Genomic DNA, 19,134 nt, shown 5'->3' with positions numbered 1-19,134 from the left:
AGACCGGGCACTCCCGTGGAGCCGCGGACAGACCGGGCACTCCCGTGGAGCCGCGGACAGACCGGGCACTCCCGTGGAGCCGCGGACAGACCGGGCACTCCCGTGGAGCCGCGGACAGACCGGGCACTCCCGTGGAGCCGCGGACAGACCGGACACTCGGGTGGAGCCGCGGACAGGCCGGGCACTCGGGTGGAACCTTGGGCAGGCCGGGCACTCGGGTAGAGCCGCGGCCAGGCCGGGCACTCCCCTGAGCCGCGGCCAGGCCGGGCACTCCCCTGGAGCCGCGGACAGGCCGGACACTCGGGTGGAGCCGCGGACAGGCTGGACACTCCCGTGGAGCCGCGGACAGGCTGGACACTCGGGTGGAGCCGCAGCCAGGCCGGACACTCCCGTGGAGCCGCGGACAGGCCGGACACTCGGGTGGAGCCGCGGACAGGCCGGACACTCGGGTGGAGCCGCGGACAGGCCGGACACTCCCGTGGAGCCGCGGACAGGCCGGACACTCCCGTGGAGCCGCGGACAGGCCGGACACTCGGGTGGAGCCGCGGACAGGCCGGACACTCGGGTGGAGCCGCGGACAGGCCGGACACTCCCGTGGAGCCGCGGACAGGCCGGACACTCGGGTGGAGCCGCGGACAGGCCGGACACTCGGGTGGAGCCGCGGACAGGCCGGACACTCCCGTGGAGCTGCGGCCAGGCCGGACACTCGGGTGGAGCTGCGGACAGGCCGGACACTCGGGTGGAGCCGCGGACAGGCCGGACACTCGGGTGGAGCCGCGGACAGGCCGGACACTCGGGTGGCGCCGCGGACAGGCCGGACACTCGGGTGGAGCCGCGGACAGGCCGGACACTCGGGTGGAGCCGCGGACAGGCCGGACACTCGGGTGGAGCCGCGGACAGGCCGGACAGTCCCGTGGAGCCGCGGACAGGCTGGACACTCGGGTGGAGCCGCGGACAGGCCGGACACTCCCGTGGAGCCGCGGCCAGGCTGGACACACGGGTGGAGTCGCGGACAGGCCGGACACTCCCGTGGAGCCGCGGACAGGCCGGACACTCGGGTGGAGCCGCGGACAGGCCGGATACTCGGGTGGAGCCGCGGGCAGGCCGGACACTCCCGTGGAGCCGCGGACAGGCCGGACACTCGGGTGGAGCCGCGGACAGACCGGACACTCGGGTGGAGCCGCGGACAGACCGGACACTCGGGTGGAGTCGCGGACAGACCGGACACTCGGGTGGAGCCGCGGACAGACCGGACACTCGGGTGGAGCCGCGGACAGACCGGACACTCGGGTGGAGTCGCGGACAGACCGGACACTCCCGTGGAGTCGCGGACAGGCCGGACACTCCCGTGGAGTCGCGGACAGACCGGACACTCCGATTGCGTCAGTTATCTGTCCAGTCATTCTGCTCAATCATGGACAGCCAGGCTTCCAGGATGGGGATGGCTACACTCATTCAGATATCGCCATTCATCCTCTTGGCTCAAAGACTCACCTCTTGCTGAATGCGGTCTTGTTGAGCCATAATAGCTTCATCGTAAGCCAGGTAGTTAATGGCTGCAGGAAGACAATGGAAAAGTGAGAATATAATACAGACCAACCCATCCCCATGTTGTAACCCCACACCTGTCCCCTCCGCCCCTTCACAAAAAAAAACACTCCTTTCTCTTTTCTAACCCTGTCTGGATTGGGGTTGGGGTGAGGGTGGGGGGGCGTTGGCCCAATCCATTTCCACATTCTACCACACTATTCACTGAATGTCAGTGTAAAACTGGGGGTGGCTGTGAGGCCCTCTCAGGGTGAATAGCAGATGAGTAAAGCATACAGCGCTCCTTCACTCTCACCACAATCCATCACTCCAACAGCACACACACAAATCCGAGCAGCAAACAACAGTTTGTACTGAGTTACCACCATTAACATCCCAAAACGCTTCCCAGGAGCAAGGACCAAGGCACACGAGGAGATGCTGAGTCGCTGGCTTGGCCAGTATTTATAGCCCATCCCTAATTGCCTCTTGAGGTGGTGGTGGTGAGCTGCCTTCTTGATCCCGCTGCAGTCCCTATGGTGTAGGTACACCCACAGTGCTGTTAGGGAGGGAGTTCCAGGATTTTGACCCAGCGACAGTGATATATCTCCACGTCAGGACGGTGAGTGACTGGGTGGGGAACTTGCGGGTGGTAATGTCCCCCGTGTGTCTGCCGCCTCTTGTCTCTCTTGTGTCTGACATCTGAGTATAAACAATATGCATTATCCAGCAACAATGGGCCAGCAGCAGGCCATAAAGCCCATTCAGCCTGTCCTGCCATTCAATTGGATCATGGTTCATCTGTATTTCCCACCTGGGTTCTGGAATCCTGGAACCCTCACCCAACTAAAACCTACCAATCTCTCTTTCCAATTGACCCCCCTCCAAATCCTCGACAGCTTTTGGGGCAGTGATTTCCAGATCTCAACTCCCCCTCGTGTGAGGGATTACTTCCTGACTTCCCGCCTGGCTCCAAATTTTAACATTCTGCCCCTCCCTCGTTCTGCACTCAGTCCCCACACCAGAGGAAATAGTTTCTCTCTTGTCGACCCGACCAAATCCTGTAATTACCAGAAACCCCAAACTTACATCACCCCTTCATCTTGCTAACTCAATCAGTGCCGTCAGTCTGCATCATTTTACCCTTTCAGCCCTGGGGTCGGTACTGCACCCTCTCCAAGCCCAGGATGTCCGTCTGCTCCAAGCTCAGGTGGACTCTCACCTCGGAATCACAAGCTTTCGGGATCAGGGTTTGAGCAGAAAAACCAGGGTTGACACTCTGATGCAGCACTGAGGGAGCGCCACACAGGCACACAAACACACACACGCAGGCCAGCACCAGCGCGTGCACACGCAGGCCAGCACCAGCGCGTGCACACGCAGGCCAGCACCAGCGCGTGCACACGCAGGCCAGCACCAGCGCGTGCACACGCAGGCCAGCACCAGCGCGTGCACACGCAGGCCAGCACCAGCGCGTGCACACGCAGGCCAGCACCAGCGCGTGCACACGCAGGCCAGCACCAGCGTGTGCACACGCAGGCCAGCACCAGCCGTGCGCACACGCAGGCCAGCACCAGCGCGTGCACACGCAGGCCAGCACCAGCGCGTGCACACGCAGGCCAGCACCAGCGCGTGCACACGCAGGCCAGCACCAGCGTGTGCACACGCAGGCCAGCACCAGCCGTGCGCACACGCAGGCCAGCACCAGCGCGTGCACACGCAGGCCAGCACCAGCGCGTGCACACGCAGGCCAGCACCAGCGCGTGCACACGCAGGCCAGCACCAGCGCGTGCACACGCAGGCCAGCACCAGCGCGTGCACACGCAGGCCAGCACCAGCGCATGCGCACGCAGGCCAGCACATGCACACGCAGGCCAGCACCAGCACAGACTGGCACCAGTGCAGGCCGACAGGCAGGCACAAGCGCAGGCCGGGTGCAAACTCCTTTAAGCGCTGGTAGTCCAGTAAAAGTCAGCACCCAGGCAATGTCTTGTAAAGTTCTGGTTCCAAACCTAGACTCTGTCTATAGAGTCATAGAGATATACAGCATGGAAACAGGCCCTTCGGCCCAACTCATCCTTGCTGACCACGTTTCCTAAAGTGAACTGGTCCCACTTGCCTGCATTTGGCCCATATCCCTCTAAATCTTTCCCATCCATGTACCTGTCCCAAACTTTTGTGTTGTACCCGCCTCTACCACTCCCTCTGGCAGCTCGTTCTGTACACGCACCACCCTGTGTGTGAAGAAGGTGCCTCTCAGGACCCTTTTAAATCTTTCCCCTCTCACTGTAAACCTCTGCCCTCTAGTTTTGGACTCCCCTACCCTGGGAAAAGACCTTGGTTATTCACCTTATCCATGTCCCTCATGATTTTATAAACCTCTCACCTTACTGACAAGTCTAACATGCGGTACCTTGTCAAAGGCCTTGCTAAAGTCCATGTAGACAATGTCGACTCCACTGCCCTCATCTATTCTCTTGGTTACCCCTTCAAAAAACTCAACTAAATTTGAGAGAGATGATTTTCCATTCAAAGCCAAGCTGACTGTCCCTAATCAGTCCTTGCGTCTCTAAATGCCTGTAGATCCTGTCTCTCAGAATACCTTCTAACAACTTACCCACCACAGATGTGAGGCTCACTGGCCTGTAGTTCCCAGGCTTTTCCCTGCACCTTCTTAAACAAAGGCACAACATTTGCCATGGCAGTTGATGGTACAAATATCTCCGCTAGGATCCCTGCAATTTCTTTCTGAACTTCCCATGGTGTCCTGGGATAAACTTGATCAGGTCCTGGGGATTTATCTACCTTTATGCATTTTAGGACCTCCTGCACCTCCTCTTCTGTAATGTGGACGCTTTTCACTATTTATTTCCCCGAGTTCCCTAGCTTCCATGTCTTTCTCCACGGTAAATACTGATGAGGAACATTCATTTAGGATCTCACCCACCTCCTGTGGCTCCACATATAGACGACTTTGTTGATCTTTAAGGGGCCCTATTCTCTCCCTAGTTACTCTTTTGCTCTTAATATCCTTATAGAATCTCTTTGGATTCTCCTTTACATTATCAGCCAAAGCTATCTCAGTAAGAAGTCTCACAACACCAGCTTAAAGTCCTACAGGCTTATTTGGAATCACGAGCTTTCGGAGTGCTGCTCCTTCATCAGGTGAGTGGAGAGGTGGTTTCACAAACACATCCTGTACAGGCCAAGACATAATTGCAATTTGTCTATCTATGCTGTGTTTGTGAAACCTTCCTCTCCACTCACCTGATGAAGGAGCAGCGCTCCGAAAGCTCGTGATCCCAAATAAACCTGTTGGACTTTAACCTGGTGTTGAGAGACCTCTTACTGTGCCCACCCCAGTCCAACGCCGGCATCTCCACATCAAAGATATCGCATGTGCCCTTTTTGCCCTCCTGATTTCCCTCCAAAGTGTACTCCGACACCCTCTATACTCCTCAAGAGATTCACTTCACCCCTTGGGCTGCCGATTCCTGACATATCCTTGCTTCTTTTTATTGACCAGAGCCTCAATATCGGTTGTTATCCAGTGTTCCCTCCGCCTGCCAGCCTTGCCCTTCACACCAACAGGGACATGCTGGCTTTGAGCTTCACTCCAAAATTCATTAACTCAATGTGACCTCTGAGGAGTGAAGCCAGACTAACTCCCTGCTGGCTTCCAGCTCAGAGCAGACACTGTGTAGTCGGAGACAGGTCCCGCTAGCTCACCTGTTGATTCAGAGGTTCTGTGAACGGAGTCTGCTTGGGAATTCTCTTGACTCGAGCCGCCGGGCTGAATGATGTCACTCATGTGGATGGCTGTCAAGTGAAGAAAATCCATCACAATGAGTGGGCCTTGTGAATCAGCTGGGGATTGTGTCTGCGCATAGAGCCAGCTCATTGTCAGGCAGCTCAGACCAGGGCCCCCTAGGCAGCAGCGACCATAACATGGTGGACTTTCACCTTCAGCTTGAGGGAGCGGATCTTAAGACTAGTGCTTGAATCTTCAGTAAGGACAGGGCAGTTTTTTGCATCGATATGTAGAAGGCCCAACAAGGGATGGAGTAGTGCTGGATCTGGCTCTGGGGAACAAAGCCAGACACGTGTTCAATGTGGCAGTGGGGAGCATTTTAGTGATAGCGATCACACAGCACGGTACAGTTCAAATTTGTCATGGACAAAGACAAAGGTGACCTGCAAAAGATGGCTTTGGATTGGGGGACGGCAGATAAAGCAGCATCTGGCCAACCTGGGCTGGGAAGAGCTCCTTGCGGGAAAGTCTACAGCGGAGCAGTGGGGGGCATTCACTAAGGAACTGGGGAGAGTACAAGTCCAACCCTTTAGGTGGAAATGTAGGGGCAATAAATTCAGGGAACCCTGGGTCTAGGATAATTCAGCACTGGATGAGAAAGAGGAGAAAAGCTTTGAGCAAGTCAGGGTGGTACGGCGGCACAGTGGTTAGCACTGCTGCCTCACAGCGCCAGGGACCCGGGGCAGCACGGCGGCAGAGTGGTTAGCACTGCTGCCTCACAGCGCCAGGGACCCGGGGCAGCACGGCGGCAGAGTGGTTAGCACTGCTGCCTCACAGCGCCAGGGACCCGGGTTCAATCCCGGCTTCGGGCCACTGCCTGTGTGGAGTCTGCACCTTCTCCCCGTGTCTGCGTGGGTTTCCTCCTACACTTCAAAGATGTGCGAGTTAGGTTGATTGGGGCAATTTAGCATGGCCATAGTGTCGGGGGGGATTAGCAGGGTAAATATGTGGGATTACAGGGATAGGGCCTGGGTGGGATTGTGGTCGGTGCAGACTCGATGGGCCGAGTGGCCTCCTTCTGCACTGTAGGGATTCTGTGAAGCCCAAAGGGAACAATTCAGCTGTGGTCCTGGAGGAATATAGGAAGAGCAAGAGGGAACTTGAGAAAGAAATTAGAAGAGCAAAAAGGGGGCATGAGAAAGGACTTGTGAATAAGATTAGGAAGAATCCGGAGATATTCTATAAATTAAGGGAAAGAGGTTAACCGGGGAAAGGGTGGGGCCCATTAGAGAGCAAGGGGCTGATGTGTGTGTGAAGCCACAGGATATTGGAAGGGTGTGAAATGGTTTTCTCATTGCTCCTCACTCAGTTAAAGGAGAATGTAGGTACAGAATTCAGTTTGACAGAGAGAATGCGGAGGTATTGGAGGCTCTGACAGGCTTAAAAATGCAGATGAATTGTATCCCAGGCTGCAGTGGGAGGCAAGGCAGGAAATTGCAGGGGCTCCGACACAAATGTTTAATTCCTGTCTGACCACGGGGGAAGTGCCAGAGGACTGAGGAGGCTAATGTGGTTCCACTTTTCAAAAGGGGTGTTAGAAATGAACCAGGGAATTACAGACCGGCGAGTCTCACGTCAGTGGTCGGGAAACTACTGGAGAAAATTCTGAAGGAGAGAATTAATCTCCACTTGGAAAGGCATGGGTTCATTAGGAGTAGTCAGCATGGCTTTGTCACAGGGAGGTCATGCACAACAAATTTGATAGAAGCTTTGGAAAATGTGATCGGGTGTGTGGATGTGGGAAGTGCAGTTGATGTAGTTTATATGGATCTTAGCAAAGTATTTGACAAGGTCCCACATGGTAGACTGATGGAGAAGATTGAAACACATGGAATTCAGGGAAACTTGGTGAGATAGATCCGAAATCGGCTTAGTAATAGGATGGTAGAAGGCTGTTTGAGTGACTGGAGGTTGGTGACCAGTAGCGTACCACAAGGTTCAGTGCTGGGACCCTTATTGTTTGTTATATACATAAATCATATAGATGATAATGTGGGGGAATGTGAAGCAAGTTTGCAGGTGACACCAAGATTGGTATGGTGGTTAATAGTGAAGAAGAAGATTGTAGGTTACAGGAAGATATAGATGGGTTGGTCAGATGGACAGAGCAGTGACAGATGGTGTTTAACCCTGATAAGTGTGAGGTGATGCTCTTTGGAAGTAACAAGACAAGGGAGTATTTAATGAATGGCAGGACACTGGGAAGCTCAGAGGAACAGAGGGACCTTGGGGTGTGACTATGACTGCATGAATTAGGAGGATATGAAAACAGAGCTGGCTAAAGTGAGCTGGGAAATTAGGCTAAGAGAAAGATCAGTCAAGATGTAGTGGCAAACATTCAAGGAGATATTTCATAACACTCAGTGAGAAACTCTGAAGGAAGAACATACCATCCATGACTAACGAAGGAAGTTAAATAGTATTAAATTGAAAGAAGCATATAATTCTGCCAAGGTGTGTGGCAGGTCAGAAGATTGGGCAGAATATTCAATTCTGGTCGCCACATTACAGGACGGATGTGGAGGCTTTGGAGAGGGTGCAGAAGAGGTTCACCAGGATGCTGCCTGGATTAGAGGGTATGAGTTATAAGGAGAGGCTGGACAAACTAAGGTTATTTTCTCTGGAGTGGCGGAGGCCGAGGGGAAACCTGGTAGAAGTCGGTAAAATTATGGGATGCATAGATAGGGTTGTCAGTCAGAATTTTTTTCACCCAGAGTTGAAATGTCGAATACGAGGGGGCTGAAGGCGAGAGGGGGAAGTTCAAAGGAGATGTGAGGAGCAAGTTTTTTTTTTACACAGGGAGTGGTGGGTGTCTGGAACGCGCTGCCGGGGTGGTGGTGGAGGCAGATACGATGGGGGTGTTTAAGGGGCTTTTAGATAAGGTCATGGATACACCAGGAATAGTGGGATATGAAGCAAGGGCAGGCAGAGGGATTAGTTTAATTTGGCTTCATATTCAGCGGAAGGACCTGTTCCTGCGCTGTATTGTTCTATGTTCTTAACAGCAAAGAATGACTAAAAGATTAATAAATGCTATCTGATGCTATCCCAAATGCTTTTTAAAAGACAAAATTGTCCCCGCCTCTACTACTGCCTCTGGCAGCTTGTTCCAGACACTCACCACCCTCTGTGAAAAAATTGTCCCTCTGGACACTTTTGTATCTCTCCCCTCTCACCTTAAACCTGTGCCCTCTAGTTTTAGACTCCCCTACCTTTGGGAAAAGATATTGACTATTTAGCTGATCTGTGCCCCTCATTATTTTATAGACCTCTATAAGATCACCCCTCAGCCTCCTACGCTCCAGGGGAAAAAGTCCCAGTCTATCCAGCCTCTCCTTATAACTCAATCCATCAAGTCCCGGTAGCATCCCAGTAAATCTTTGCTGCACTCTTTCTAGTTTAATAATATCCTTTCTATAATAGGGTGACCAGAATTGCACACAGTATTCCAAGTGTGGCCTTACCAATGTCTTGTACAACTTCAACAAGACGTCCCAACTCCTGTATTCAATGTTCTGACCGATGAAACCAAGCATGCCGAATGCCTTCTTCACCACTCTGTCCACCTGTGACTCCACTTTCAAGGAGCTATAAACCTGTACCCCTAGATCTCTTTGTTCTGTAACTCTCCCCAACGCCCTACCATTGACTGAGTAAGTCCTGCCCTGGTTCGATCGACCAAAATGCATCACCTGGCATTTGAGAAAGCCAGCTAGCAATATAAACACAGGGCGAACGTTGGTTCTTTACAGAGAGTCTGGGGAATTAGTGAAAAATAAGGAAATGAATTGAACAGATATTTTGCGTTTGTCTTCACTGTAAAGGATAAGAAGAACATTCCATAAATAATTGTGAATCAGGAAGTGAAAGAAAGGGCGAAACAATGACATTGACTGGGAAAAGGGTCCTGAAAAATGACCTGAACTAAATGCTGACAAGTCCTGCCAAGTCTTGGTGGATTTCATCCTCAAGTCTGAAATGAACTAACTGCCGAAATTGTAGACACATCGATTTTAACTTTCCAAACTGTCTATATTCTGGAACAATTCCATTAGAACGGTAAATAGTGAACGTGATTCCACTATTCCACAAAACAGGAAACTACAGGCCGGTTAACTTAACATCTTCCACGGGGAAAACACCATCTATTACTGAGATTATAGCAGAGCACTTAGAAAATCTCAATGCAATCTCGCCGAGGGTGAAGAAAGAAAAGTCAAGCTTGACTCACGTACTGGAGATCAGTGAAGTGACAAGCAACATGGAGAACGGGGAGGCTGTAAACGTGTTATCATTGGGCATTTAACAAGGTGCCACATCAAAGGTTACTACGCAAATTAAGAGTTCCTCATAGAATCATAGAAACCCTACAGTGCAGAAGGAGGCCATTCGGCCCATCGAGTCTGCACCGACCACCATCCCACCCAGGCCCTACCCCCACATATTTACCCACTAATCCCTCTAACCTACGAATCTCAGGGGCAATTTTAACCTGGCCAATCAACCTAACCCGCACATCTTTGGACTGTGGGAGGAAACCGGAGCACCCGGAGGAAACCCACGCAGACACGAGGAGAATGTGCAAACTCCACACAGACAGTGACCCGAGCCGGGAATCGATGGCATTTGGGATAAACATAACCGTCTCAAGAACAGCTTCTTCCCTGCTGCTGTCAGACTTTTGAATGGACCTACCTCGCATTAAGTTGATCTTTCTCTACACCCTAGCTGTGACTGTAACACTACATTCTGCACCCTCTCCTTTCCTTCTCTATGAATGGTATGCTTTGTCTGTATAGCACGCAAGAAACAATACTTTTCACTGTATGTTAATACATGTGACAATAATAAAATCAAAAAATATCACCATAGATAGATGATTGGTTAATTAACAGGAAACAGCGAGTGGGCATAAATGGGTCATTTTCAGGTTGGCACGATGTTAACAAGTGGAGTGCCACAGGGATGAGTTGCTGGGACCTCAACGTTTTACAGTTTATATCAATGACTTGGACGAAGGGACCGAATGCATGGTTGCTAAATTTGCCGACGACACAAAGACGGGGGAAAGTAAGCTGCAAAAAGGACATACAGAATCTGCAAAAGAATAGAGACAGGTTAAGTGAGTGAGTGAACACTTTGCAGATCGAGTGTAAAGTGAACTTTACTCAGGGAGAATAGAAAAGCAGCAAATGATTGAAATAATTCATGGCACAGTGGTTAGCACTGCTGCCTCACAGCGCCAGGGACCCGGGGCAGCACGGTGGCACAGTGGTTAGCACTGCTGCCTCACAGCGCCAGGGACCCGGGGCAGCACGGTGACACAGTGGTTAGCACTGCTGCCTCACAGCGCCAGGGACCCGGGGCAGCACGGTGACACAGTGGTTAGCACTGCTGCCTCACAGCGCCAGGGACCCGGGGCAGCACGGTGACACAGTGGTTAGCACTGCTGCCTCACAGCGCCAGGGACCCGGGGCAGCACGGTGGCACAGTGGTTAGCACTGCTGCCTCACAGCGCCAGGGACCTGGGGCAGCACGGTGACACAGTGGTTAGCACTGCTGCCTCACAGCGCCAGGGACCCGGGGCAGCACGGTGACACAGTGGTTAGCACTGCTGCCTCACAGCGCCAGGGACCCGGGGCAGCACGGTGGCACAGTGGTTAGCACTGCTGCTTCACAGCGCCAGGGACCCGGGGCACCACAGTGGGTTAGCGCTGCTGCTTCACAGCACCAGGGACCCGGGGCGGCACAGTGGATTAGCACTGCTGCCTCACAGCGCCAGGGACCCGGGGCACCACAGTGGATTAGCACTGCTGCCTCACAGCGCCAGGGACCCGGGGCACCACAGTGGATTAGCACTGCTGCCTCACAGTGCCAGGGACCCGGGGCAGCACGGTGACACAGTGGTTAGCACTGCTACCTCACAGTGCCAGGGACCCGGGGCAGCACGGTGACACAGTGGTTAGCGCTGCTGCCTCACAGCGCCAGGGACCCGGGGCAGCACGGTGACACAGTGGTTAGCACTGCTGCCTCACAGCACCAGGGACCCGGGGCAGCACGGTGGCACAGTGGTTAGCACTGCTGTCTCTCAGCGCCAGGGATCCGGGGCAGCACAGTGGTTAGCACTGCTGCCTCTCAGCGCCAGGGACCCAGGTTTAATTCCTGGCTTGGGTCACTGTCTGTGTGGAGTTTGCACGTTCTCCCCATGTCTGCGTGGGTTTCCTCCGGGTGCTCCGGTTTCCCCCCTCAGTCTGAAAGACGTGCTGGTTAGGGCGATTGGCCATGCTAAATTCTCCCTCAGTGTAATCCAAACAGGCGCCAGAGTGTGGCGACAAGGGGATTTTCACAGTAACTTCATTGCAGTGTTAATGCAAGCTTTACTTGTGACTAATAAGCAAACTTTAACTTTAAAATGGAGAGAGATAGCGGAACTCTGAGGTACAGAGGGATCTGGGTGTACAGAGCTCTGAGGTACAGAGGGATCTGGGTGTACAGAGCTCTGAGGCACAGAGGGATCTGGGTGTAGAGCTCTGAGGCACAGAGGGATCTGGGTGCACAGAGCTCTGAGGCACAGAGGGATCTGGGTGTACAGAGCTCTGAGGCACAGAGGGATCTGGGTGTACAGAGCTCTGAGGCACAGAGGGATCTGGGCGTACAGAGCTCTGAGGTACAGAGGGATCTGGGCGTACAGAGCTCTGAGGTACAGAGGGATCTGGGTGTACAGAGCTCTGAGGTACAGAGGGGTCTGGGTGTACAGAGCTCTGAGGTACAGAGGGATCTGGGTGTACAGAGCTCTGAGGTACAGAGGGATCTGGGCGTACAGAGCTCTGAGGTACAGAGGGATCTGGGCGTACAGAGCTCTGAGGTACAGAGGGATCTGGGTGTACAGAGCTCTGAGGTACAGAGGGATCTGGGTGTACAGAGCTCTGAGGTACAGAGGGATCTGGGCGTACAGAGCTCTGCGGTACAGAGGGATCTGGGTGTCCTGCACATGAATCAGGAAAAGTTAGTCTGCAGGTACAGCCAGTGATTAGGTAGGAAAATGAAATGTTGTTGTTTATTACGAGAGAAATGGAATATAAAAGGGATGGTTTGCTACAATTGGACAGGGTGTTGGTGAGACCACATCTGGAGTAGTGTAAGAATTTAGTCTCCTTCTTTAAGGAAGGATATAAATGCTTTAGAGGCAGCTCAGAGAGGGTTCACGCGACTGATAACTGGGATGGAGTTGTTTATCTTACAAGGAAAGGTTGGACAGGCTGGGCCTGTATCCACTGGAGTTTAGTTAATTGAGAGGTGATCTTACTGAAACATATAAGATCCTGAGGGCGCTTGACAAGGTGGATGCTGGGAGAAGGTTTCCCCCTTGTGGGAAAGACTGGAACTAGAGGGTTAGCTTTTATTAACAGGGGGTTGGAGTTTAAGAGCCGTGGGGTTATGCTGCAACTGTACAGGACCTTGGTGAGACCACATTTGGATCATTGTGTGCAGTTCTGGTCACCTCACTATAAGAAGGATGTGGAAGCGCTGGAAAGAGTGCAGAGGAGATTTACCAGGATGCTGCCTGGTTTGGAGGGTAGGTCTTATGAGGAAAGGTTGAGGGAGCTAGGGCTGTTCTCTCTGGAGCGGAGGAGGCTGAGGGGAGACTTAATAGAGGTTTATAAAATGATGAAGGGAATCGATAGAGTGAACGTTCAAAGACTATTTCCTCGGGTGGATGGAGCTATTACAAGGGGGCATAACTATAGGGTTCATGGTGGGAGATATAGGAAGGATATCAGAGGTAGGTTCTTTACGCAGAGAGTGGTTGGGGTGTGGAATGGACTGCCTGCAGTGATAGTGGAGTCAGACACTATAGGAACATTTAAGCTGTTATTGGATAGGCACATGGAGCACACCAGGATGATAGGGAGTGGGATAGCTTGATCTTGGTTTCAGATAAAGCTCGGCACAACATCGTGGGCCGAAGGGCCTGTTCTGTGCTGTTCTATGTTCTATGTCACAGTTTAAAAATAAGCGGTTAACCTCCCAGTTAAGACGGAGATGAGAAGATTTTTTTTATTCTCTCAGAAGGTGGTGAGTCTGTGGAACTCTTTCCCTCAGAAAGCTGTGGAAGCTTTACACCGTGTGCCACCATTAAAGTTGCTCCGGTTTCCTACCACAGTCCAAAGATGTGCAGGTTAAGGGGATTAGCAGGGTAAATATGTGGGGTCTGGGTGCGGTAACGAAATGGTGAGTTGGTGCAGACTCAATGGGCCGAATGGCCTCTTTCCGCACTGCACTCGATTAACATACTTTCCTACCTATCTTTGTGTCATCTGCTAATTTAGCGACCGTGCCTTTGTTCTCCTCATCTGAGTTATTGATGTAAATTGAAAAGGGCTGAGGCCCAAGAACAGACCCTGTGAGACACCATTTGTCACATCCAGCCAATCAGACAAAGACCCATTGCTGCGTACTTCCTGCTTTCTCCCAACCAGCCAATCGTCTCTCCACGCTGACATGTTACCAGCTATACCACTGGCTCCTAATTTTGCAATAAGCTTTGATGTGGCACCTCATCCAAGTGCCGTACATCTACAGGTTACCCTCTATCCACAATATGTTACTCCTCCAAAGAACGAGTACATTGGTTAAACACGATTTCCCTTTCATAAACCATGCTGGCTCTTCCCAATTACCTTGAGCTATGGTCCAGCTAAAACTTCTCTAATAATCTACTCCTGGTCATCACAATGTTAAGGGAAGGATTGATTTAAATGGAGGCGAGGTTAGAATAGGCCACAGCACTCACTATTCAAAGAGCAGTGAACTCTCCCCAAGTGGCCTCCTCCCCACCAACGAAACAGAAGTAATGGCCCCTCTGATTGTGACAGATGGGCTCAGCTTTCCATCTGTGTTTTCCCACATAACCAAGCACTGTGATCTGGAAGGAATTCATTGCCTTGCTTTCAAATCTGACACTCAAATCATTACGCTCAAATATTGCCTTTGATCTGGAAGTACAATTGGCAAAAAGGAAGTGTCATTTTCTCTAGCCCTGATCTCTGCCCCCTCCAGACATCTCATTCCACAGAGCCATTCACCAGCACTGACCCAAACAGTCAGGATCACACACACACACACGACATCCATACACCTCGCAGCAGGAGTCATGTACTGCAAGCAGGAACACTGTCTGATTCACTCTCAGCTTGGAAAAAGAACTGAAGCCACACAATAGTGTAGTGATGATACCACTCGGCCATTGAACCCTGAGCCAGTGCTCAGGATCTGCTCTCACGCCACAGCCTCCAGTGGGGACAGAGAGTTACAGGTTCAGGAACCAGGCCACCTGAATTGTCCGTAGCCCCAGAAAATACCATTCGCATCTCCCATCGTTCTGTTCCAAAGGATTTGTGAACAGCTTTTCTGAACATTCCAGTTAATCTTTTTGACGAACCAACTAAACTAAATCAAACTAACTGAGGGACAAATTAAAAGGGGCAGCCCCCAAAAAGGGAACCTCCCAAAACAGAAAACAAAGTGGAAAGGAAACTCAAAACATCAAACTAAAATATGATTAAAGGGGGTCGATAATACACCCCAGTCCCTGCGGTGCCCAACGAGCACGGAAGACCTCGATGGTGCTCTTGGACACCGCATGCTCCCTTTCCTGGGGCACCCAGCCGCGAATGTAACCGTGGTAGAGGGGCATGCAGTCAGGTCGGATGACCCCCTCGGTTGCCCGCTGCCCTGGAGCCGTTACGGCGAGTCTGGCCAGGACCAGAGGTTCACAAGGAGGTCCTCCTCCCCCCCCCCTCCCCTCCCTCCACACTGGGTGTCCGTAGATCAGGAGCGTGGGGCTGAAGTGCAAACAAAACATCAATAAAAGGTTTTTAAGGAAACTAAAAAGGAAGTGTAGCCGATAACACTGAACATAGACATGGTCCGGGGACTCTGCAAGATTGCAAAAAGGGACAGGTTTCTTGGGAGCCCGTGAACTTTTTCAGTGAATATATTCCATCACTCATATTCTTTTCAAAATTTATAAAGTGTTTCCACTTCACTCCATCTCCTGACAAGGAATAGGAGACCATTCAGCCCTTCAATCCTGTTCCACTATTCCAATTAGATCATGGCTGATCTGTACAGTCATGTGCAGGTCTCCTTACTTAAGACAGGATATACTGGCACTGGAGTGGGTGCAGAGGAGATTCACTAGGTTGATTCCGGAGTTGAGAGGGTTGGCTTATGAGGAAAGACTGAGTAGACTGGGGCTATACTCATTGGAATTCAGAAGAATGAGGGGGATCTTATAGAAAGATATAAGATTATGAAGGGAATAGATAAGATAGAAGCAGAGAAGTTGTTTCCACTGGCAGGTGAAACTAGAACTAGGGGGCATAGCCTCAAAATAAGGGGGAGCAGATTTAGGACTGAGTTGAGGAGGAACTTCTTCACACAAAGGGTTGTGAATGTGTGGAATTCCCTGCCCAATGAAGCAGTTGAGGCTCCCTCATTGAATGTTTTTAAGGCAAGGATAGGTACATTTTTGAACAGTAAAGGAATTAAGGGTTATGGTGAGCGAGCGGGTAAGTGGAGCTGAGTCCACAAAAAGATCAGCCATGATCTTATTAGATGGCGGAGCAGGCTCGAGGGGCCAGATGGCCTATCCCTGCTCCTCGTTCTTACGTATCTCAACTACATCACCTTGTTTTGGTTGTTATCCTTAACCCACCCACCCAACAAAATCTCTCAACCTCAGTTTTGTCATTTTCAATTGACTCCGCCACCCCAGGCAGCTTTTTTGTGGGAGAGCGTTCCAGATTCCCTCTCCCCCTTTCTGTGAGGAAGAGCTTCCTGACAAGCCAAGACTTTGCAACTATCCCCGTGATTTAACCATTCTTGGTGACAATCCACAGCTCTGGTTGGTGATTTATTGGTCTCATGGTCACTTGTTTGGAATGATCTTAGGAGAGGGACACATCACCATGACAACCTGGCCCCACGAGTGGATCGAGGGGGTAACTAAATGGCACAAACATTAACCACTTGTACACGTGATTCCATCCCGGACAGGGCCGGCTTGCTGAGTTTGAAAGGGGACTGGCTGGTGGCGAAAAGCAAAATAATTGCCGATGTTGGAATCTGAAACCAAAAGAGGAAATGCTGGAAAATCTCAGCAGGTCTGGCAGCCTCTGGAAGGAGAGAAAAGAGCTGACGTTTCGAGTCCAGGTGACCCTTTGTCAAAGCCCAGCTGGTCAAACATGGAGCTGAGAAACCAGGAGTGAATCAGAGAGAAGACATTTACCACCAGCAGATTCCCAGAGTGATGTTTCTTGGTCCAAAGATGTCCATTGTCAGGGGGATGGGGAGAATGAAGCTGAGCGCCCACCTGGGAGCCCAACCCCACTCACACCCCTCGCTGCCCCCTACCCCACCGTACCACCCACCTACCCCCCCCCACTACCCTCCCCCTCCACCCTCCCACCCCCACTACCCTCCCCCTCCATCCTCCCACCCCCACTACCCTCCCCCTCCATCCTCCCACCCCCCACTACCCTCCCCCTCCTTCCTCCCACCCCCCACTACCCTCCCCCTCCATCCTCCCCCCCCCCACTACCCTCCCCCTCCATCCTCCCACCCCCAATTACCCTCCCCCCCCACCCCCATATTGTCCCAACCCCCACCATCCACCCCCCCTCCCAGTGCCCTCCCTCCCCTGCCCCGACCCCCTCCCTCTCTCCCCTCAGCAGCTTCCCTCTCCTGTCCCTCCCCTCTCTCTCCCTCCCTCCCCCCGGTTTCCCCCCCTCTCTCTTGGTGTTACTCCCCACCCCCTCCCTCTCCCCTCCCTCCTCACCCCCTCCCTCTCCCTCCCCTCCCCTCCTCACCCCCTCCCCTCCTCTCCCCCTCACCCCCCCCTCCCCTCGCCCCCTCACCCCCCCCTCCCCTCGCCCCCTCACCCCCCCCTCCCCTCGCCCCCTCACCCCCCCCTCCCTCGCCCCCTCACCCCCCCCTCCCCTCGCCCCCTCACCCCCCCCTCCCCTCGCCCCTCACCCCCTCCCTCCCCTACCCCTCCCCTCGCCCCCTCACCCCCTCCCCTCGCCCCCTCACCCCCTCCCCTCGCCCCCTCACCCCCTCCCCTCGCCCCCTCAACCCCCTCCCCTCGCCCCCTCACCCCCTCCCCTCGCCCCCTCACCCCCTCCCCTCGCCCCCTCACCCCCTCCCCCTCGCCCCCTCCCCCCCTCCCCCTCGCCCCCTCCCCCCCGCCCCCTCGCCCCCTCCCCTCGCCCCCTCGCCCCCTCCCCTCGCCTCCTCACCCCCTCCCCTCGCCTCCTCACCCCTCCCCTCGCCTCCTCACCCCCTCCCCTCGCCTCCTCACCCCCTCCCCTCGCCTCCTCACCCCCTCCCCTCGCCTCCTCACCCCCTCCCCTCGCCTCCTCACCCCCTCCCCTCGCCTCCTCACCCCCTCCCCTCGCCTCCTCACCCCCTCCCCTCGCCTCCTCACCCCCTCCCCTCGCCTCCTCACCCCCTCCCCTCGCCTCCTCACCCCCTCCCCTCGCCTCCTCACCCCCTCCCCTCGCCCCCTCACCCCCTCCCCTCGCCCCCTCACCCCCTCCCCCTCGCCCCCTCCCCCCTCCCCCTCGCCCCCTCCCCTCGCCCCCTCGCCCCCTCCCCTCGCCCCCTCACCCCCTCCCCTCGCCCCCTCACCCCCTCCCCTCGCCTCCTCACCCCCTCCCCTCGCCTCCTCACCCCCTCCCCTCGCCTCCTCACCCCCTCCCCTCGCCTCCTCACCCCCTCCCCTCGCCTCCTCACCCCCTCCCCTCGCCTCCTCACCCCCTCCCCTCGCCTCCTCACCCCCTCCCCTCGCCTCCTCACCCCCTCCCCTCGCCTCCTCACCCCCTCCCCTCGCCTCCTCACCCCCTCCCCTCGCCTCCTCACCCCCTCCCCTCGCCTCCTCACCCCCTCCCCTCGCCTCCTCACCCCCTCCCCTCCCCTCCTCACCCCCTCCCCTCCCCTCCTCACCCCCTCCTCACCCCCTCCCCTCCTCACCCCCTCCCCTCCCCTCCTCACCCCCTCCTCTCCTCACCCCCCCCCTGTCTCCTCCTCACCCCCCTCCCCTGTCTCCTCCTCACCCCCTCCCCTGTTTCCTCCTCTCTCTCCCCCCACTCCCCAGTACCTCCCCCTCTCTCTCTCCTCCCCCCGGGGTTCCCCCTCCCCGGGCTCCCTCCCCCCGGGGTTCTCCCCCGCTCTCTCCGGCCTCCCTCCCCCCGGTACCTTCCACATCGAGCACCGCCGGCTCCTGCTTTTCGGCCGCCATTTTCCTCTCGCGCGAGGGGTGCTGGGAGCCCGCGGGCACTTCCGGCAGAGCACTTCCGGTTCCCTCAAAGTCACTTCCGGTCCCCCATGGACGGCTGGTCAACTGTGGGGGGCATCACCACCTGCACCCAGCACTGACCCTGAGTAACCCCCAGCACTGACCCTGAGTAACCCCCAACACTGACCCTGTGTAACCCCAAACCCCAGCACTGACCCTGAGTAACCCCAAACCCCAGCACTGACCCTGTGTAACCCCAACACCCCAGCACTGACCCTGAGTAACCCCCAGCACTGACCCTGTGCACTGACCCTGAGTAACCCCCAGCACTGACCCTGTGTAACCACCAGCACTGACCCTGTGTAAACCCACCCCCAGCACTGACCCTGAGTAACCCCCAGCACTGACCCTGTGTAACCCCCAACCCCCAGCACTGACCCTGAGTAACCCCCAGCACTGACCCTGTGTAACCCCAACACTCCAGCACTGACCCTGA

At 54.5% G+C, this 19,134-nt stretch overlaps 1 protein-coding gene across 1 annotated transcript in view; it reads right to left on the bottom strand.

Moving 5' to 3' along the window:
- Positions 1 to 18,782, bottom strand: part of LOC144488506 (ubiquitin thioesterase OTUB1-like) — a gene marked incomplete at its 3' end in the record, with an annotated part of 34,834 nt that extends 16,052 nt beyond the window's left edge. The window contains exons 1-3 of the mRNA XM_078206555.1: positions 18,599 to 18,782; positions 5,257 to 5,346; positions 1,495 to 1,556 (exon numbers count right to left, since the gene is read on the bottom strand). Of these exons, the coding sequence (XP_078062681.1) occupies positions 1,495 to 1,556; positions 5,257 to 5,346; positions 18,599 to 18,641 (195 nt within the window). The remainder of the gene's footprint in view (positions 1 to 1,494; positions 1,557 to 5,256; positions 5,347 to 18,598) is intronic.
- Between the last annotated feature and the right edge of the window lie 352 nt (positions 18,783 to 19,134).

The sequence above is a fragment of the Mustelus asterias genome, unplaced genomic scaffold (genome assembly GCF_964213995.1).
Source record: "Mustelus asterias unplaced genomic scaffold, sMusAst1.hap1.1 HAP1_SCAFFOLD_1621, whole genome shotgun sequence".
NCBI classification, from domain to species: domain Eukaryota; kingdom Metazoa; phylum Chordata; class Chondrichthyes; order Carcharhiniformes; family Triakidae; genus Mustelus; species Mustelus asterias.
The sequence above is the reverse complement of the archived record's forward strand: the minus strand, read 5'-3'. Positions and strand labels throughout refer to the sequence as shown.